Here is a 19135-nt window from a genome sequence, read left to right on the forward strand (position 1 = left end):
GCTCAGAGCCTGGAGCCTGTTTCATATTCTGTGTCTCCTTCTCTCTCTGCCCCTCCCCCATTTGTGCTCTGTCTCTCAAAAAGAAATCAATGTAAAAAAAATTAAAAAAAAAGAGAGACAGAGAAGTTTCCCAGAATGCAGGAGAATAAAGATGGCTTGGACCAGGGTGGAATTTACAGAATTAGTAAGAAATAATCAGCTTCTATATATGAAGGTAGCCAATGAGATTTAGTGACAGAGAATGAGATGGGTAAAAAGAGAGGATTCAAGAATAACTCTGAGAATTTAGGCCTAAGCACTGGAAGAACAGACTTGGTATTAACTGAAGCTGGGAAAAGTGCTGGGGTACAAAGCATTTCCCTTTAGGAGAAAGTCCAGGAGATCCTATAAGATGTATGAAGTTTCAGATACCTTACAGACATCCCAGCGAAGTGTTGACTGGGCAAAAGGAACACCCAAATTTGGGAAGAGGTTCAAGCAGGAAATGTAAGTTTGGAAATCATCAGTATGTACATGGTATCGAACTCCAAGAGACTAAATGTGGTCCTTGAGGACTGAGCATAAAGAGAAATGAGGCGTAAGGACTGAGTTCTGGGGGCACTCCAGTGTCAAAAGTGAGAAAAGATGAGGCATCTACGAAGAAGAATGAGAAGGAGAAGCCAGTGTATTCTGAATATCTGACTTTCTTAACATACTATGAACGGCTAAAAAGAAATAAATTCTAGGGGTGCCTGGGTGGTTCAGTCAGTTAAGCATTCAACTTCAGCTCAAGTCATGATCTCGCAGTTTGCGATTTTGGGCCCCATGTCTGGCTTTGCACTGACGGTGCGGAGCCTGGAGCTGCTTCAGATTCTGTGTCTCCCTCTCTGCCCCTCCCCTGCTTGTGCCTGCTCTCTCTCTCTCTCTCTCTCTCTCAAAAATAAATAAACATAAAAAATAAAAAAATAATTTATTATCATCATGTTTCTTATACAAGAGTTCTCAACCACACATATTTTTTTTTAATTTTCTTTCTTTTTTTAATATAATTTATTGTCAACCAGCTAACATACAGTGTATACAGTGTAGTCTTGGCTTTGGGAGTAGATTCCCATGATTCATTGCTTCCATACAACACCCAGTGCTCATCCCAACAAGTGCCCTCCTCAATGCCCATCACCTATCTTCCCCTCACCCCCAACTCCCCCATCAACCCTCAGTTTGTTCTCTGTATTTAAGAGTCTCTTATGGTTTGCCTCCCTCTCTGTTTGAAACTAATTTCTCCCCTTCCCTACCCCCATGGTCTTCGGTTAAGTTTCTCAGATTCCACATATGAGTGAAAACATAGGATATCTGTCTTTCTCTACCTAACTTATTTCACTTAGCATAATAGCCTCCAGTTCCATCCACATTGCTGCAAATGGCCAGATTTTATTCTCTCTCATTGCCAAGTAGTATTCCACTGAATACTATATAAACCACATCTTCTTTATCCATTCATCGATTGATGGACATTTAGGCTCTTTCCATAATTTGGCTATTGTTGATAGCGCTGCTATAAACATTGGGGTACATGTGTCCCTATAAATCCGTACTCCTGTATCCTTTGGATAAATTCCTATTTCTATTGCTAGGTCATACAGTAGTTCTATTTTTAATTTTTTGAGGAACCTCCACACTGTTTTCCAGAGTAGCTGTACCAGTGTGCATTCCAACAGTGCAAGAAGGTTCCAGTTTCTCTACCTCCTCACCTACATCTGTTGTTTCCTGAGTTGTCACACTCTGACCAGTGTGAGGTGGTATTTCAACGTCAAACACACATACTTTGAAAATGCTTCGAAGGAGTCTGATGTGAACCTCTAGGTTGAGAATAGCTGTCACTGTACCTGTCCCAGTGCTGAGCACAAAGAAGTTGTTGGGTGTTCCTGCAACTGAAATTTACTACGCAATTAGAACACAAAAACATCCAAAGCTCTCAGGTATTAACTTTGAACCATGACAATAATTAGCCATCAGCCTTTATCTTACCAAGAGAAGCCAGACTGATCCCAAAGTTGCAATTAGGGTACCTGCTGTGCAAGACAATGCCACATCCACACTATTTACATTTCAGAAGCTTCAGTAAAAGAAATATTGAAAAGTGAAGAAAATGTACAGTGTTTTTCAGATGCACCACTTTTCAGTAGCTTCTCGTTACAAAGTCAAATGTTTTATACTATAAAGTCTTGTATCTGTCGCTGGTAATTCTGCTCTCATTAAGAGCAGTACCATAGAGTGCTGAAAACAAAATAGTCAGAATTTCATCCAAATCCTAGTTCAGACTGTCTGATGCTCTTTAAGCCATTTAAAGCCTCTGCCCTCATTTCTTTCACTTGTGTAATCAGAATACTGAAACCCACTCTGAAAAAATATTGCAAGGACTATAGATGCGTTGAAATTCTCTTGCATACAGTAAACTTACAAAAGTAATAGCTGTTAATTATCACTAGTTAGTAATTCTGGCAATAATAATTGTCATTATGATAAAAATAATACAAAGGATTGTGAATAATAATAATTAGTTATCTATGGATATGTAATAAACTACCCCAAACCTTAGTGACTTAAAAAAACAAGAAACATTTATTATTAAGCATTTTCTGTAGGTCAGATATTCACCAGCAGCTTAGTTGAGTGGGTCTGGCCCAGTAGTCCTCAGTAACCTGCAAAGTCAAGATGCTGGTCAGGGCTGAAGGATCTCCTTTTAAGAAGGCTCACTCACATGACTGATAAGCTGGTGCCAGCTGTTGGCAGGAGACCTCAGTTCTCGCCACGTGGACCTCTCCATGTCTTCATGACACAGTAGGCGGCTTCCCCCAGAGCAAACAATCTTTGATGGCAAGGCAGGACTTTTATGACCTGGCCTTGAAAGGTGGACTTTGTTACTTCTGCGGTACTCTTACACCGTTAACTGGTTCCAAGGGAAGCCCCCTTCAGTGAGGGAAGGGAAAGCATGTGGATGCCAGGAGAGAATCAATGGGTGCCATCTTGAGAATGTGGCTACCATGAAGAGTAAATAAACTATACTTTTAACATTACCTGCTCTATTTTTTTTTTGAATGTTGAGTAAACATAATAGATTTGTTTTCTTTCTCTGTACGACTTCTAAAATTAGGCATAATCTCAATTATTTCTTAATGCCCTTAAAGAAGTTTCACTATTTTTATTGTCATTGTCTATGAAAGGTTTCTTTCCCATAACTAGTTATTTGAGCAAGTATAAGGAAGCCTTCTGATATGAATACATAATCAACTTTGCAGCGTAACTAGAAAGTCAGCATTTCAATTTTCTTCTGAGGGCAAATTCAGCTTTGTTTCCACTGATAAATACAATAAAACAACACACTGTTTCAATCTTCAGCATGGCAAAAAAGATATACTAAGCAACTCTTACCAAGTATTAATTAAGGAATTCAGATTAAGATTATGTTAATTATTTTCCAGCATCAACAACAACACACACAAAAAATCTTTTATTTTCCCAACTTCTCATTAACTGGTTGCCTAACATTAAACAAGCCATTGTCTCATTGTTTAATCTTTAAACTAATGCAATAGATATTGTAGAAAAATTAAAGCCATACATACTTTTGGTAAGAACAGAAAAAAGTATATGGATTAGAAGAATGTGAGACTATTTCTTCAATTTCTTAAACTGTAAGCTACATATTTCTTATGTACTCTCTGAGGTCCAGAATGATGGCTAAGTAACCTTTTAATAGATCTGGCATAATTGTTTGGCATAAACGCAAAAAAAGTTTTACAGACTTCTTTCATAGCCTCAATATTAGCTCATCTGCCTCAACTTAAATTTTTTTTAATGTCTATTTATTTTTGAGAGGGAGAGAGACAGAGTGCCGATGCGGGAGGGGCAGAGAGAGAGGGAGACACAGAACCTGAAGCAGGCTCCCAGCTCTGAGCTGTTAGCACGAAGCCCAAAGCAGGGCTCAAACTCAAGAACCTCGAGACCATGACCTCAGCTGAAGTCAAACATTTAACTGACTGAGCCACCCAGGCATCCCCCACCTTAAAATTTTAAATCAACAAACACAGCACTGCTTTGGTTAACAAGAGAAATTTCCTGAGATATTAAAAATGCACCATGTTGGTACAAATGGCTGTTTTGTGTTAACTTCTCCTTTCTGACCTTTCCACCAAGGAAAGAAAACAGTGCTAGATTCTGGAGCCCTTAAATCTGATATAAAAGGCAAGGTAAAGGGTCGGAGGTCAAAAGACAGAAGTGTGGGTATCATTTTGAGAAGCGATGAAAGCACCACAGATTTAAAGCTGAGCAGAAACAAGTCATATATCACCCTATGCCAAGAAAATCTTGTACAGGAGCAAAAATCATTTTTCCTGATAGACAACTTGAAACTTAAAAATACTTGCTTTGTTAGCAGGCTGTCAAGTGATATGCTCACATTCGGGGCTTTTTGAAGTCTGATCCACCATAATTTATACCTCTTCTTTTCAAACTGCAATTCAGGTCATGTTGTACTCTCCAAGATAATAGTGAAGAACATTTAGGGTCAGTCTTCAACTCACTTTGCCTTTCACCTTGCAAAATGGTGTGTTCTAACTAGCATTTCTGCGGTGCCCCATGGAGACGATACCTTTCGGAAAATTCTACTGTCAGTTATTTTATTTTATTTTATTTTATTTTTTTTCAACGTTTATTTATTTTTGGGACAGAGAGAGACAGAGCATGAACGGGGGAGGGGCAGAGAGAGAGGGAGACACAGAATCGGAAACAGGCTCCAGGCTCTGAGCCATCAGCCCAGAGCCCGACGCGGGGCTCGAACTCCCGGACCGCGAGATCGTGACCTGGCTGAAGTCGGACGCTTAACCGACTGCGCCACCCAGGCGCCCCAACTGTCAGTTATTTTAAATGGTACCGCATGACATAGCTCATCAACCATGCGCAATCACCAAGTAGTGCATGGTTTAAGCCACACTTAACCTATGCAATGAAGTGTTGTTCCAAATCTTAATCCTGAGAATTTGGATCTTACCCTGCCCCCAAAAGTTCTGAATGCAAATGAGTATTTTATGCCTCAGTGATTACACATAATGTAACTATATACACATATATACACATATATACACATAATGTATAATTACACAATATACATTGCAATCCTAAAAAGATCTCTTCTTTCCATAGAGATACTATATAAACTTCTCAAGTGTTCAAAGGATGTAAGAGACTGCTGCTTGTTTGTTTACGTTTTCTTTTTTCTTTAAGAAACACTTTAAGAGGAGTGCCTAGGTGGCTCAGCTGGTTAAGTGTCCAACTCTGGATTTTGGCTCAGGTCATGATCTTATGGTTCGTGAGCTCAGCTGACCCCCACCCCTGCCCGCCCCACCTTGCACTTTGTGCTGATAGCATGGAGTCTGCTGGGATTCTCTCTATCCCTCTGTCTCTCTGCCCCTCCCTTGCTCATGCTCTCTTTCAAAATACATAAACTTAAAAAAGAAAGAAAGAAACACCTGAGAGGCCAAGAATCAATAGAATGATGAGAATAATAGAGCTATTTGATATATAGGTGGCAGAAATATCTCATTGACCACTACTGATTGGTGCTTTCTTTCTATAGTGTATAGCTGGTCAAAACTCGTTGTATGACTGCAAACATGGAGGTGGGCCCAGCTCTAGCCAATAAAATGTGACTGTAAGTGATGTGTGTCCCCCTCAAGCCACGTGTGCTTTGTCCATAGCATCTTCTTCAGCAGCAAGCCTGAGATCCTCTATTGTAGATGGCTATAATCCTCTTCATAAAATGGAAGGAACCAGATTCCCTGAGTCAATACTCAAAGAAAGTTGCCTGATCAGAGTCTCTACACTGAGCGTTGTAGGAGAGAGAATCAAATTTTGTGTTACAATGTTGCATTTTGGGAATTTTTGTTATAACAGCTCATCTACCCTGACCAAATGGAGGAAACTGAACAAATGTAGGTGTGCATTTTCTTGAGATCCAGGATCATCTGACAAAACAGAAGGGAAGCACGAGGAGGAAAAAAAGGCACAGCAACAGAGTCAGAAACACTCAAGAAGGAGAAAAACGAGTTCATCTCCTGCTCGTCAGCTGCTCTCAAGTTTCTGCTCTTAGAAAAATTTGTTCATTTGTCTGAAGCAATGGAGACTAAGATGGAATGCTTGGATATTCACAAAAATCATCATTTTTCAAAAAATGTAAGCAGAAAACATTACACATAATCTTTGCCATACTGAAAAATGAGCAAACTAGCATTGATCATATAGCTAGATAGCACTTTTAGTACAGCATAATATTTTATCTGGGACACAACTTGATGAGAAGGATTGGGCTGGAGAAACTCAAGAGAAATATTCAAGGGGAAAGGATGGCCTAGGAAAAAATGGACAAAACAAAACTAGAGATTCAAATTAAGGAAAAGAGAAAAATAACTATTGGTTTCAAAAGTTTTCAAAAAAAACTATTGGTTTCAAAACTATTGGTTTCAAGTTTATGGATTTATGGCTAATTTTTTAAGAGCTAGAAATTAAAGGTAGGATACAAAATGTTTTGGAGACCTAAGAAATATATTCATTCGCTCATCTAATTATTCATCAAATATTTACCAAACAACTACTACGTGCTGAGGCCAGTGATAGGCACCCAGGACAAAAATGTGAACAAGCTCTTTGGAACCAGTGTGTTTTTTGTTATTGTTGTTGCTTTGTTTTGTTTTGAGGTATAGTTGACATACAATATTATGTCAGTTTCAGGTGTACAACATAGTGATTCAACACTTGTATACACTGAGAAATGACTACAGTAAGTCCAGATACCATCTCTCAACCAAAATTAACATTATTGACTCTCTTCCATATACCGTACCCTGTACCCCATGTCTTATTTGTTTTATAACTGTAAGTTTGTACTTCCTGACCCCTTCACCCATTTCAACCACCCTGCTCACCCCCCTCCTCTGTAGCAACCTCCCATCTGTTCTCTGTATCTTTTAAGTCTGGGTTTCTTCTGTTTTGTTTTTCACATACAAGTGAAATCGTGTGATATTTATCTTTGACTTATTTTACAACCTAATACTTCAAGGTCCATCCATGTTGCTGCAAATGGCAGCATTCCATTCTTTTTTTATGGCTGTGTAGTATTCAGTGAGAGAGAGAGACAGAGACAGAGACAGAGACAGAGAGAGAGTTTGTAACACATCTTTATCCATTCATCCACTGATGTACATTTAGGTTGTTTCCACTTCTTGCCTACTAGAAATAATGCTGTAATGAACATAGGGATGATGTATCTTTTACAATTAGTGTTTTCATTTTCTTCAGATACATACCCAATAGTGTAATTCCTGGACCATACGGTAGTTCTATTTTTCTTTTTCTTGAGCAGTCTCCATGCTGTTCTCAATAGATGCTGGACCAGTATACATTCCCACCAATAGTGCACGAGGGTTCCCGTTTCCCACATCCTGGCCAGTACTCCTTTCTTGTCTTTTTTTTTCTTTTTTTCTTTTTTTCTTTTTTTGTCACTGAGCTGTGTGAGTCCTTCATCTACTCTGGATATTAACCCTTTTGGAAATATGATTTGCAAATATCTTCTCCCATTTAGTAGGGTGTCTTTTTATTTTGATGAGGGTCTCCTTTGTTGTAAAGATGCATAGTGTAGTCCCGTCCCATTTGTTTATTTTTGCTTTTGTTTTCCTGGCTTTTGGAGTCAGATCCAAAACATACACATACACACACACACACACACACACACACACACACACACACTGCAAAGACTAGTTTCAAGGAGCTTACCACCTGTTTTCCTGTAGGAGTTTTGTGGTTTCAGGTCTTATATTAAAAACTTCAATCCACTTGAGTTAAAATTTTTGTACATGGTATATGATAGTGTCAACCTTCATTCTTGCATGTAAGGTACCCAGTTTTCTTGACACCATTTATTGAAGAGACGGTCGTTGCCTCATTGTATATTCTTGCCTTCTTTGTGGAAACTGATGGACTATATATACGTGGATTTATTTCTGTGCACTCTATTCTATTCCATTGATCTATATGTCTGTTTTTGTGCCAAAACCATAATGTTTTAATTACTAATCTCTGTAGTATATAGATTGAATTCAGGGAGCATGATACCTCTGACATTGTTATTCTTTCTCTAGATTGTGGTGGTTATTAGTGATCTTTTGTGTTTCTTTATACATTTTAGAATTATTTGTTCTAGGTCTGTGAAAAATGGCACTGGAACTTTGAAAAAGATTGCAATGAATCTGTGCATGGCTTTAGGTAGTATGGACATTTTAACAATATTAACTTTTCCAATCCATGGGCACAAAATTTCTTCCCGTTTATTTGTATCTTCTTCAGTTTCTTTCATCAATGTCTACAGTTTTCAGACTATAGGTCTTTCACCCCCTTTGTTAAATTTATTCCTATGTATTTCACTCTTTTTGATGCAATTACAAATAGGATTGTTTTCCTGGTTATCTCTTTCTGATAGTTCATTATCAGTGTATAGAAATACAACATATTTTTGTGTATTAATTTTGCATCCTGCAACTTTACTGGCTTTATTTTTTAGTTCTAATAGTTTTTTGGTGAAGTTCTTGGGGTTTTTTATGTATAGTAGTATCATGTCATCTGCAAATAGTGACAGTTTTAATTACCTCTTCCTTTCCAATTTAGATGCCTTTTATTTCTTTTCCTGCCTAATTGCTGTGATTAGAACTCCCAATACTATGCTGAATAAAAGTGGGGAGAATGGGCATCCTTGTCTTGTTACTGATCTTAGAGGAAAGGCTTCTAGGTTTTCACCCTTGAGTATAACAACTATGAGTTTGTCATATATGGCCTTTGTTACATTGAGGTAATTCTCTCTATACCTTCTTTGCTAAGAGTTTTTAATATAAACAGATATTGAATGTTGTCAAAACTTTTCTCACATCAAGATACCATATGATGATTTTTTTGTTCATTTTGTTAATGTAGCATATCACATTGACTGATCTGCATATGTCGAACCATTCTTGCATCCCTGGAATAAATCCCACTTGATCATGGTGTATACCCTTTTAATGTATTTCTGAATTTGGTTTGCTAATATTTTGTTGAGGGTTTCTGCATCTATGTTCATCAGGGATATTACCTGTAATTTTCTTTACTTTTTTTGTTTTATGGTTAACCTTGCCTGGTCTGGCATTAAGGTCTCATAAAAGGGTCTGATAAAATGAGTTGGGAAGTGTTCCCTTCTCCTCAATTTTTTGGAAAAGCCTGAGAAGGACAGGTATTAAATCTTCTTTAAATGTTTGGTAGAATTCACCAGTGAAGCTGTATGGTCCTGGACTTCTGCTGCAAGGTTTTTGATTAGTGGTTCAATCCCTTTACTCTTGACAAGTATATTAAGATTTTCTATTTTTTCACAATGCCATCTTGAAAGATTGTAAGCTTCTAGGAATTTATCCATTTCTTCTAGATTGTCCTGTTTGTTGGCATATAATTGTTCACAGTAGTCTCTTAAAATCCTGTGTGTTTCTGTGGTATCTTTTGTAACTTGTCTTTTATTTATGGTTTTATTAGAACCTTCTCTCTTTGTTCTTGGTGAGACTACCTAAAAGGTTTTTTTCCCCATCTTTTCAGAGAGCCAGCTCCTGTTTTTATTGATCTTTTCTCTTGTCTTTTTAGTCTCTATTTATTTCCAGTTTGAGCTTTAATGATTTCCTTCCTTCTATTAACTCTGAGCTTCATTTGTTCTTCTTTTTCTAGTTCCTTTACATATAAAGTTAAATTGTTTATTTGAGATTTCTCTTGCTTCTTGAGGTAGACCTATATTGCTATGAACTTCCCTCTTAGAACCACTTTTGCTACATCCCATAGATTTTGGTATGTCATATTTCAGATTTTATTTTATTCTAATTATTTTTAAAATTTCTCCTTTGATTTCTTCTATGACCCAGTAGTTGTTTAGTAACATGTTTATCTCCACATATTTGTAGTTTTTGCAGGTTTCTTCTTGTTACTGATCTCTAGCTTCATATCATTGTGGTCAGAAAAGATGCTTGATAGTATTTCAATCTTCTTTATTGTTTTGTGTCCTAACATGGAATCTATACTGGAGTATGTTCCATGTGCACCTGACAAGAATGTATCTTTTGCTGTTTTGGGATGAATGTTCTGTATATATGTATTTAATTCATCTGGTCTAACATGTCATTTAAGGCCACTGTTTCCTTATCAATTTTGTCTGGATGATCTACCCATTGATATAAATGGGGTACTAAAGTCCCATATTATTATTGTACTACTGTCAATTTCTCCCCTTAGATCTGTTAATATTTGTCTTATATATTTTGGTGTTCTACATTGGGTGCAAATATATTTATAAGTATTATGTCTTCTTTTTGGATTGACCCCTCTGTTATTACATAGTGCCCCTTTTTGTCTTTTATTACAGTCTTTGTTGTAAAGTCTATTTTGTCTGATATGAATACAGCTATACCAAATTTCTTTCCAATTTCCATTTGCATGAAATATCTTTTTCCATCCCTTCACTTTAAGTTTGTGTGTGTCCTTCCTTCTGAAATGAGTCTCTTGTAGGCACTATATACATGTGTCTTTTTTTTTTAACGTTTATTTATTTTTGAGAAAGAGAGAGAGAGAGAGAGAGAGAGAGAGAGAATGCACACAAGTGGGGGAGGGGTAGAGAGAGGGAGACACAGAATCCAAAGCAGGCTCCAGGCTCTGAGCTGTCAGTGCAGAGCCCAATGCGGGGCTCAAACTCATGAACTGCGGGATCGTAACCTGAGTTGAAGTTGAATGCTTACCTGACTAACCTACCCAGGCGCTCTTTTTTTATTTTAATCCCTTCATCCACCCTATGTCTCTTGACTGCTGAGTTTAATCCATTTACATTTAAAGTAATTATTGGCAAGTTGTCATTTTGTTCATTGTCTTCTGGCTGTTTTTGTGGTTCCTCTCAGTTCCTTTCTTCTCCTCTCTCTTCCCCTATGGTTTGGTGACTTTCTTTAGTGTTAGATTTAAATTCCTTTCTCATTTTCTTTTGTGTATTTACTACAATTTTTGCTTTGTAATTACCATTAGATTCATGTATATCACCTTAGGTATATAACATCTTATGTATAGATTTTAAGTTGATAGCAATTTAAATTTAAACACATTCTAAAACTCTACATTTTTATTCCATCACTGCCACATTTTATATTTTTGAGATCACATTTTACTTCTTTTTATTTTATGTAGACTTTAATTGTTGGAGTTTTAGTTGATTTTAACTATGTTTTTTAACTTTTATAATAGTTTTTTAAGCGATTAATACACTATCTTTACTATATATTTGCTTCTCCCAGTGAGATTTTTACTTTCAGATTTTCTTGTTATTAATTAGTGCCATTTCTTTTCAGCTTAAAAAGTCCCTTTTAACATTTCTTACAAGGCCACCTTAGTAGCAGTAGGCCTTTAGCTTCTGGGTTCTGGAAAACTCTACCTCTCCTTCAATTCTGAATGATAACATTGTTGGGTAGAGTATTCTTGGTTGTTTTTTTTTCTTTCCTTTTAGCACTTTGAATATAATCCTGCCACTCCCTTCTGACCTGGCAAATTTTCTGTTGAGAAATCTGTTGATGGACTTACAGGTTTTCCCTTGTCAATAACAATTTGCTTTTCTCTTGCTTCTTTTAATATATTCTCTTTCTGACATTTTAATTCTAATGTGTCTTGGTATGGATCTCTTTGGACACATCTTATTTTGGATTTTCTGGATTCTTAGACCCGGATGTCTTTTTCCTTTACCAGGTTGGTTAGGAAATTTTCAGCCATTATTTCTCCAAATAAGTATTTTGATCCTTTCTCTCCCTCTTCTCTTTCTGGGACCCCCATGATGTAAATGCTGTTCCACTGGATGTTGTCCCTTAGGTCTCTTAAGTTATCTTCATTTTTTAAGTCTTTCTGTTTGCTGCTCTAAGTGAATTCCACTGCTTTGTCTTCCAGCTTGCTGGTCTGTTCTTCCGTTTTATCGAGTCTGTTGCTGAACTGCTCTAGTGTATTTATCAGTTCAGTTATCGTATTCTTCAGCTCTGTGACTTCTGTCTGGTACTTTCTTACATTTTCATTCTCTTTGTTGACGCTCTCATGGTGTTCATCCCAAGTTCAGTGAGCAACTTGATGGTCATTGCTTTGAATTCTTCATCAGGTAGATTATTTATCTGCATATCATGAAGGTCTTTTTCTGAGGTTCTGCCTTCTTCATTCAGTAGGAACATATTTCTCTGTTTCCTCAAGTTGTTTGACTCTGTGTTTGATTCTGTGTAATAGGTGAAGCAGTTACCCCTCATAGTCTTGACAAAGTGGCCTTGGGTAGGTGATGAACCTTCTTGTTCAATCTTGCCCTAGCTCTTGAACCTCTGTGATTGTCTAAACCACAAAATTAATTTATTCTTGATTTGTCTCTGTTTTTAAGAGTGTGCCAAGAACTGTGAGTGTTCCAAGGGCAGGAACCCCATTTAGCACCAAGTTTCAGGCTGACTGGAAGCCAGACCCTCAGGCAGCAGCTTCTAAAGTATGTGAATATATACACTCCTGTGGGGTCACAATCATGCAGGAGATCCAGAGGTGTCCTCTGGGCAAGAGTGCAAAAATCGGGGCTCAGGATGAGTATATAACCTTCTCACTGGGGGGTCTCATCAAGCTGCAGGGAGGCCAGGCTGCTGCTCAAAGATAGTGCCTGCCTGGAAGCACTTCCTCAGCCTCCGGGTATGTGGGGAATCTAAAGCCTGTCCCTCAGGCTGAAGCTCCAGGCCGAGGAAGGCGGCCTTTTTCAGAGGAAGACGGTTGTTCTTCAGTCTGCTGTCTGTGTGGTGCCCCAGGCGTGGTGGCCTGCCAGTAAGTACCCTCTGAATTGTTACCTTTCTGGGAAGCTTAAGGACTCCAGCCCCCTTGGCCACCAAGGCCAGGCAATCAAAGGGTGTTCCCTGTGTGGACTGCATATGCCCACTGGCTTTAACTGGGCAGCCAGTGTTGGGGTTGGGACATGCTTGCTGACTTCAAAAAGGCAGCAGGAAAATGTTTTGACAATGTGCGCCCACCAGTGAGTTTCGGGAATAGTGGGATGTGCCTTGTCTGTGAGTGCATGCCAGCTCTTGGCTGGGTGCAGGAGAATACCATGACCACTCACACTCACCTGCCCCGGCCAGGGAGCAGGTGAGTGCTACAACCACCCACACTTTTTGGCTTCAGCAAGGCAACAGGATGGTACCACATCCCCAGAGCTCATAGTCCTAGACAATAAAGAATTGTGGTACACAGTTCTCATCCTGCTGTCCTCCAAGTGGCAACTGTTTAATTTTCTTTTATTTAAAACTGGACTAAAGACCAAAGGAGAAAAAGAGCAATTTCCCTCCCACTATGACTCTGTCTTCCTAGATTCTATTGTAGCAAACTGAAAGAGACAAACCGGCTGAAGAATGAGAAGATTCTAAGTCTTTAACGGACCATGACAAAAGACAGAGCTAAATAATTATTTCTAAGAAAATGAAATTACTTTTTATCACTATATATTGAATGGCCTTCCCGATTGTCCCCTGTAAATCCGTAATAACACCGAGTCGCAGAACACACAATTCCTGACAATAGACGATGCAGCTGAAAAAAAATTAGTCTCCTGTGTGCAAAATAACACTTTCATAACAATGGGCAATTCATGCTTGCTCTCTCTAGACCTTTGCCAAACAGAACACCAGCGCAGGCTAATTATGTGAGCTAGTCGAAAATTGTGTGCATAATGGAAATGCATCCCCCTAAAGAATGGCAGAGAAGAGGTCTTAGCACCAAATCCAAAACAACAGAAAAGTGAGAGAGCAAACATAAGGGCATGCACACAGACATTCTCATTAGCACACTGCAGCTAACCGTCCTTGTTGACACACGTAATAAAGTTGTTCAATTCTGGCCTTAAAAAAAAAAAAAACCACCTTCCACGATTAACGAATTTTCTCCCATGCTGACTCAAGTGCTTTGCTCCAACGCACAACTATGGATGGTCCTTACGTTGAGGACTCTCGTCACTTTGGGGAGCAAGAATAGTTCATGTCAGACAGAACGCTGAAGAAAGTCAATGGCAACTTTCACTTGCTGAGTCACACAAGGAGTCCAACTGGCTTGTGACAGGGTAGAGCATGGACCAGCTTTTCAACATGTGCCACAAGTCCGATGCACGGAGCACGCGGCAGGTTTGGGATTCGAGACCCGTGGGACAAGTTTCAGAAAAAGGCCTGTAAATCCCCACACCCAACGAACAAAACAACAGCTACAACATGCCCAAGAGAGACGCGCTGCACCATCGGTGATGCGTGTGCTACTTTAAGTCCATCCCCAAATTCAATAAATCGATCATGAGAGGAGGGAAGCGCTTCTAAGAGTTTCTTCTGGCCCATCTCCGGTGAGCAAGAGTCCTGGCAGAAATGATGGCCCACTCAATTGTGTCATTTAAGAAGAGCTTAAAGAGGGACTTTTTCAAAAGGCTTGGGCTGGATGCAGGGAAACACAAGTACGATGCCAGGGGACTGTTAACAGTTTCTTCCTGAACTGAAGAGTCCAATGAAGAGAATGAAGGCAGAGGGAATGGGACAAAGAGGCACCTAACAAAAGTCATGACCTTCATTCAAGATGCAGCACTTTCCTTTGGTCAAGGAGGTAGTTAACCTAAAGCAACACCACCAAGCAAGATCTTTTTCCTTCCTCCCTCTTTCCGTTCTCCTTCTAGTGCTCCCCTCTGGGTCAAATCCAAGGAAAACTAGATGACAAAAGGAGCAAGGAATATATTGATGAAGTTCTCATTGGTCAACATTCCAGGGCAAAGAAAGGCACAGACTAAACTTAGGGAGAGGAGTAGATCAGGTGTGGCAGATGTAAGGTATAAGGCACAGTGGATTTTTCCAGGAAGCTTAAGGCCCATCCATTGGAATTTAAGGAAAAGAAAACCAAAATTTTATTAGGGCTATCCTTTTGTAATTAACTGAGCTAACATACAGGATTGGATGGTCACACCCGATTAACTCAAATCAGGATCTTACCCAGGATCAGGCCTCGCTAACAATTTCAAGGATCCAGGCAGTCAAGAGGTTCAGACAAAGAGAGACGCTCGGGACGTCAAGGGTGATCACCCTGGTACTGTCTTCCTGCACTGGATATGTTCCTCTGGCCCAGAATAGTAGCTGAGGTCTCCAAGTAAAATGTGTGGGGTTCCTTACACAGCAGGAACACTTACACTGTGAAACATTTCCCTTTTCTGCCCAAAGAGTTGGGACAGTCTATGTGCCACTCTCCAGGGAGACCTACCTCACAGATCCTGGGTTCCCTTTAGTATCATTAATACTACATCCAACTCAGCTTTGCTCCTCTGAGGAAGATTCCAGGTGTAACCACAGGCCCCCCTACCCCACCTGCCCAGCCTTCACCCAGCACTGTCAGATTCTGCTCCTTCCAGGTATAGTCAAGGCAATACCACCCCCATCAGTTTCAGGCCACCAAGGGCCCTTCCATACGCGAAGCTTGGAGCTTTTAGATCCACCTTCCCAGTATGAAGAAGATGGTATAAAATACAGGATTAGAAGCAGGGGGGAAGTTTAAGGTGACCCACACTCAGGACGAGGGGTAAATCTGTTACCTTTCTGGATATAAGCAATTCAGTACAAACACATGTGCCTTTTTCTAGGATAGGGTCCAATGATGGCCTGGAAAAGTCTAGCCAGTAAAACTACATGGTGTTTTAGTGAACGCAGATCCAGGGACAGATACATTGAATCCCCGCTACCCTGGTCTGCACCGTCCACTCTCCTCGCCAGAGAGAGCTTCTCAGAGCCCAAGGTCAAGCCACAGCATGAACACAGTCTTATTTTCCAAATGGTTGCAAAGGTGCTGTAAAATATTTTGAATGCAAAACACCGATTTTACAATTAAATTAAGTGTGAAAAGTAGAACTTACCTTTTTACTTTGCTAGATAAAGTCGCAAAGCCGTGTTGCAGACTTTTGCATGTTTCCGTCAGCCGGAGTGACTTCTCATTCAGATATGTGCTGTTTCATGAAAGAGATTTTAAAAAGATTGATTTAAAATGAGAGGTATAGGATGTTGTTAACGAAATGCAGATTTAATTGATAAAGCACACCCAAATGAAGTCTGAATTTCATTCCATAATGAATTTCCCCATGGAAAAGGAAATGGGTATTTTCACCTCTGATGGGTCTCAATTAAAAAAAAAAAAAAAAATCTCGCACTATAAAGTCAAACGGAAATGAACTCTCTGTGGAAGACTTCGTATTTTCAGGTTTTCATATTTTGTGGTTCGTATTTACAATGAACACATTATTGACTAGTTTTAAGACTGCATAGGACATAAACATTTTTCAAAGACATTGTCTCTGGCAGAAAGCACGCAGACACTGGAGATCAGTAGGTCTCGCCAAAAAGAAAGCAAGGGAAATCTGGCGCTTGATTTTTATAATGCCGTGATATAAAGGTCGGTTGCTATTGTTTCACGAACTTGGAAAATTGGACTTGGACAGAAACCAAATTAAAAATCAAGGGAAGGAAATGGATTATGGAGTTGGGCGGCCTCATGAGCCTTGAAAACACACCTGTGCTATTTAATCACACCAGACCTCAGCTTCCAGGTCTCTAGTCTGGCCCCCCCCCCATTCTGTTATCATCGTGATATATACATGATATAGAAAATAATGTAAAGCCCTTGGTACCATGACTGAAACAGTAAATCCTCAAAAAAGTATCCAGTATCACTTTCCTGAGACTTCCAAAATACATGTACAGTTCTGACTTAGCATTAAATGCATTTATTTATTCATCCTGAACATTTTTGCTGAGAACCTGGTATAGGCTAGGGGCAGGCACAGGATGCTTAGGCAGCTGTAACAGACAAGGGTCCTGTCCCTGACACAGCAGGCCTTCGGGTCAGGGAGAAAGATACTGAACAAACAAAGAGCCACACAAATGAATACAGAATTAGGAACTGTCACTGGGATCATGAAAACAGCAGTGGATGCGACAGTGGAGTGTAACAAGGAGACCCCCCCCCCCCATCCTGAGGGGGCCTCTGAGACAGTGGTGCTTAGGACAGAGATGGAAAGGATAATCTCCGTGAGCTGGGTGAACCTTGGGAAGTGGGGGGAAGGTTCCAGGTAGAGGAAAAAGCAGGTACAAAGGCCCCAGAATGGGGGGCCAGCCCAGAGTGTTATAGATCTATCCTAATAACAAGGGGAAGCAGGAGAGTAATGTGACACTGATGTATGTTTTAAGAGGTTCGCCTCGCTGAGAAACAAGAGGTGATAGGGCTGCCAAAAAGGGGGGCAGGTTAGGAGAGAGAGGAGGGCGGTTTGTGTCACTAGTCAGGATACGGTGGACTGTGATGTGATCACAACACACCCAGCTTTACACGGCAAGGTCTGCCCCTCGATGGCTCGCATGCCCACCGAGCTACCCTGAGCAGCTGTGCTCCTTGTGATGCACAGACCCAGACAGCTCCGGTCCTGTGGCACCTTCATTTCCACAACCCGCTTCAGTACCTGCCGTGGCAGGAGAAGAAAGCGCTGGAAAGTCCTACCCAGCACCTGAATGCATTAGCCCAGCCAGCGCCAGCCGCGGGCCCAACCTGATTGCAAAGCGGGAGTCACGAGCTGACAGACTTGAGATCTATTCTGGAGGTGAGATGGACAGGACTTCGGAATAAACTGGATATGGGAAGTGAGGGGAGCAGGAGGTGTGGAGGTAAAGATAGACACAAGACAGCCTCATAATCAATTCGCTGGTATGGTGCAGAAATGCTTTCTAAAAACACTGTCCACAGAGCACTTAGAGACTCACAGAATCCCTCTTCATCCTGATCTGATTTTTCTCCCCCTCCCCCGCTGCCTTCCTCCTTCTCCCTCCTCTGCCTCCATGCCTGACCTTCTGTGCTTTCCAATTGCATCATCGTACCTTCCAAGGATTTGTTTATTTCGAATTTGCTGTGTATTTTATTCAGGCGGCATCGCTAATGAAGCGAATTACCCAGCCAACAGTGCTTTGAATTATGATGGCTTTGCAATATTGAATTGTGGGACTGTGACCAGGAGGCACCAGTCAGGGTTGAGCATCCTCCAACTTGCCTTAAATTGGAGAGGATCTTTGTTAATAAAAAGTCAGAACAGTTTTGCCCAACTGAAATCACAGACAGACCGATGGAAAGCAAATGAGAGGATCTGGTATAAAGTGAAGACAGAGTAGGAAGTCATAGCAAAAAAACAGAGTCCGTAGTATCGGTAGGGCCAGGCTTGGCCATTTCCTTTTTAAAAATCTTTACTCAATAGAGTAGTTATAGGGATGCTACAGAGGGAATGTCTGTGTCCCCCCAGAATTCGCATATAGAAATTCTGACCCCTTGGCAGGTGATGAAGGTCACGGAGGGGGGAGGGAGCCTCATGAATGCAATCAGTGCCCTTATAAAATCAGCCTGACATGCCCGGTCCAGTCCCCTTCTGCCATGTGAGGTTACAGTTACAGGAAGACCGTCTCTGAGGAAATGAGCCCTCCCCAAATCTGAAGGTGCCACCATCGTGGACTTCCAGTCTCCAGAACAGAGACATGCATTTGGGTTGCTTATAAGCCACTCAATCTATAGTATTTCATTACAGCAGCCTCAACAGACTAAGACAAGGGCTTACACGGGTGTGTATAAAAATACACAGCAGTTGGGGCGCCTGGGCGGCTCAGTCGGTTAGGTGTCCAACTTCGGCTCAGGTCATGATCTCACAGTTCATAAGTTCGAGCCCCACGTCGGGCTCTGTGCTGACAACTCGGAGCCTGGAGCCTGCTTCCGATTCTGTGTCTCCCTCTCTCTCTGCCCCTCTCCTGTTGGCGCTCTGTTGCTCTCTCTCAAAAATATATAAACGTTAAAGAAAAATTTTTCAAAACCCACCCAGAAGTCACTAAATACATGGTCCCTTTGTATTCTCCTAAAGGCATCATTGTATTCCTTCCCCAAACCAGTCATGGTTATGAACACAGGGGTCAGAAACTTCTCCCACCCCTAGAAGCTGCTTCACCGTGAGAGGAACAGAAAGGGA

At 40.5% G+C, this 19135-nt stretch overlaps 1 protein-coding gene across 1 annotated transcript in view; it reads right to left on the reverse strand.

Annotated features, from left to right (window-relative positions):
* ST8SIA6 (ST8 alpha-N-acetyl-neuraminide alpha-2,8-sialyltransferase 6) overlaps positions 1-19135 on the reverse strand; it is a 150001-nt gene that overhangs the window by 71791 nt on the left and 59075 nt on the right. Inside the window, exon 3 of the mRNA XM_045463406.1 lies at positions 16004-16093. Coding sequence (XP_045319362.1) covers positions 16004-16093 — 90 coding nt within the window. The remainder of the gene's footprint in view (positions 1-16003; positions 16094-19135) is intronic.

Source organism: Leopardus geoffroyi, chromosome B4 (genome assembly GCF_018350155.1).
Source record: "Leopardus geoffroyi isolate Oge1 chromosome B4, O.geoffroyi_Oge1_pat1.0, whole genome shotgun sequence".
Lineage (NCBI taxonomy): Eukaryota > Metazoa > Chordata > Mammalia > Carnivora > Felidae > Leopardus > Leopardus geoffroyi.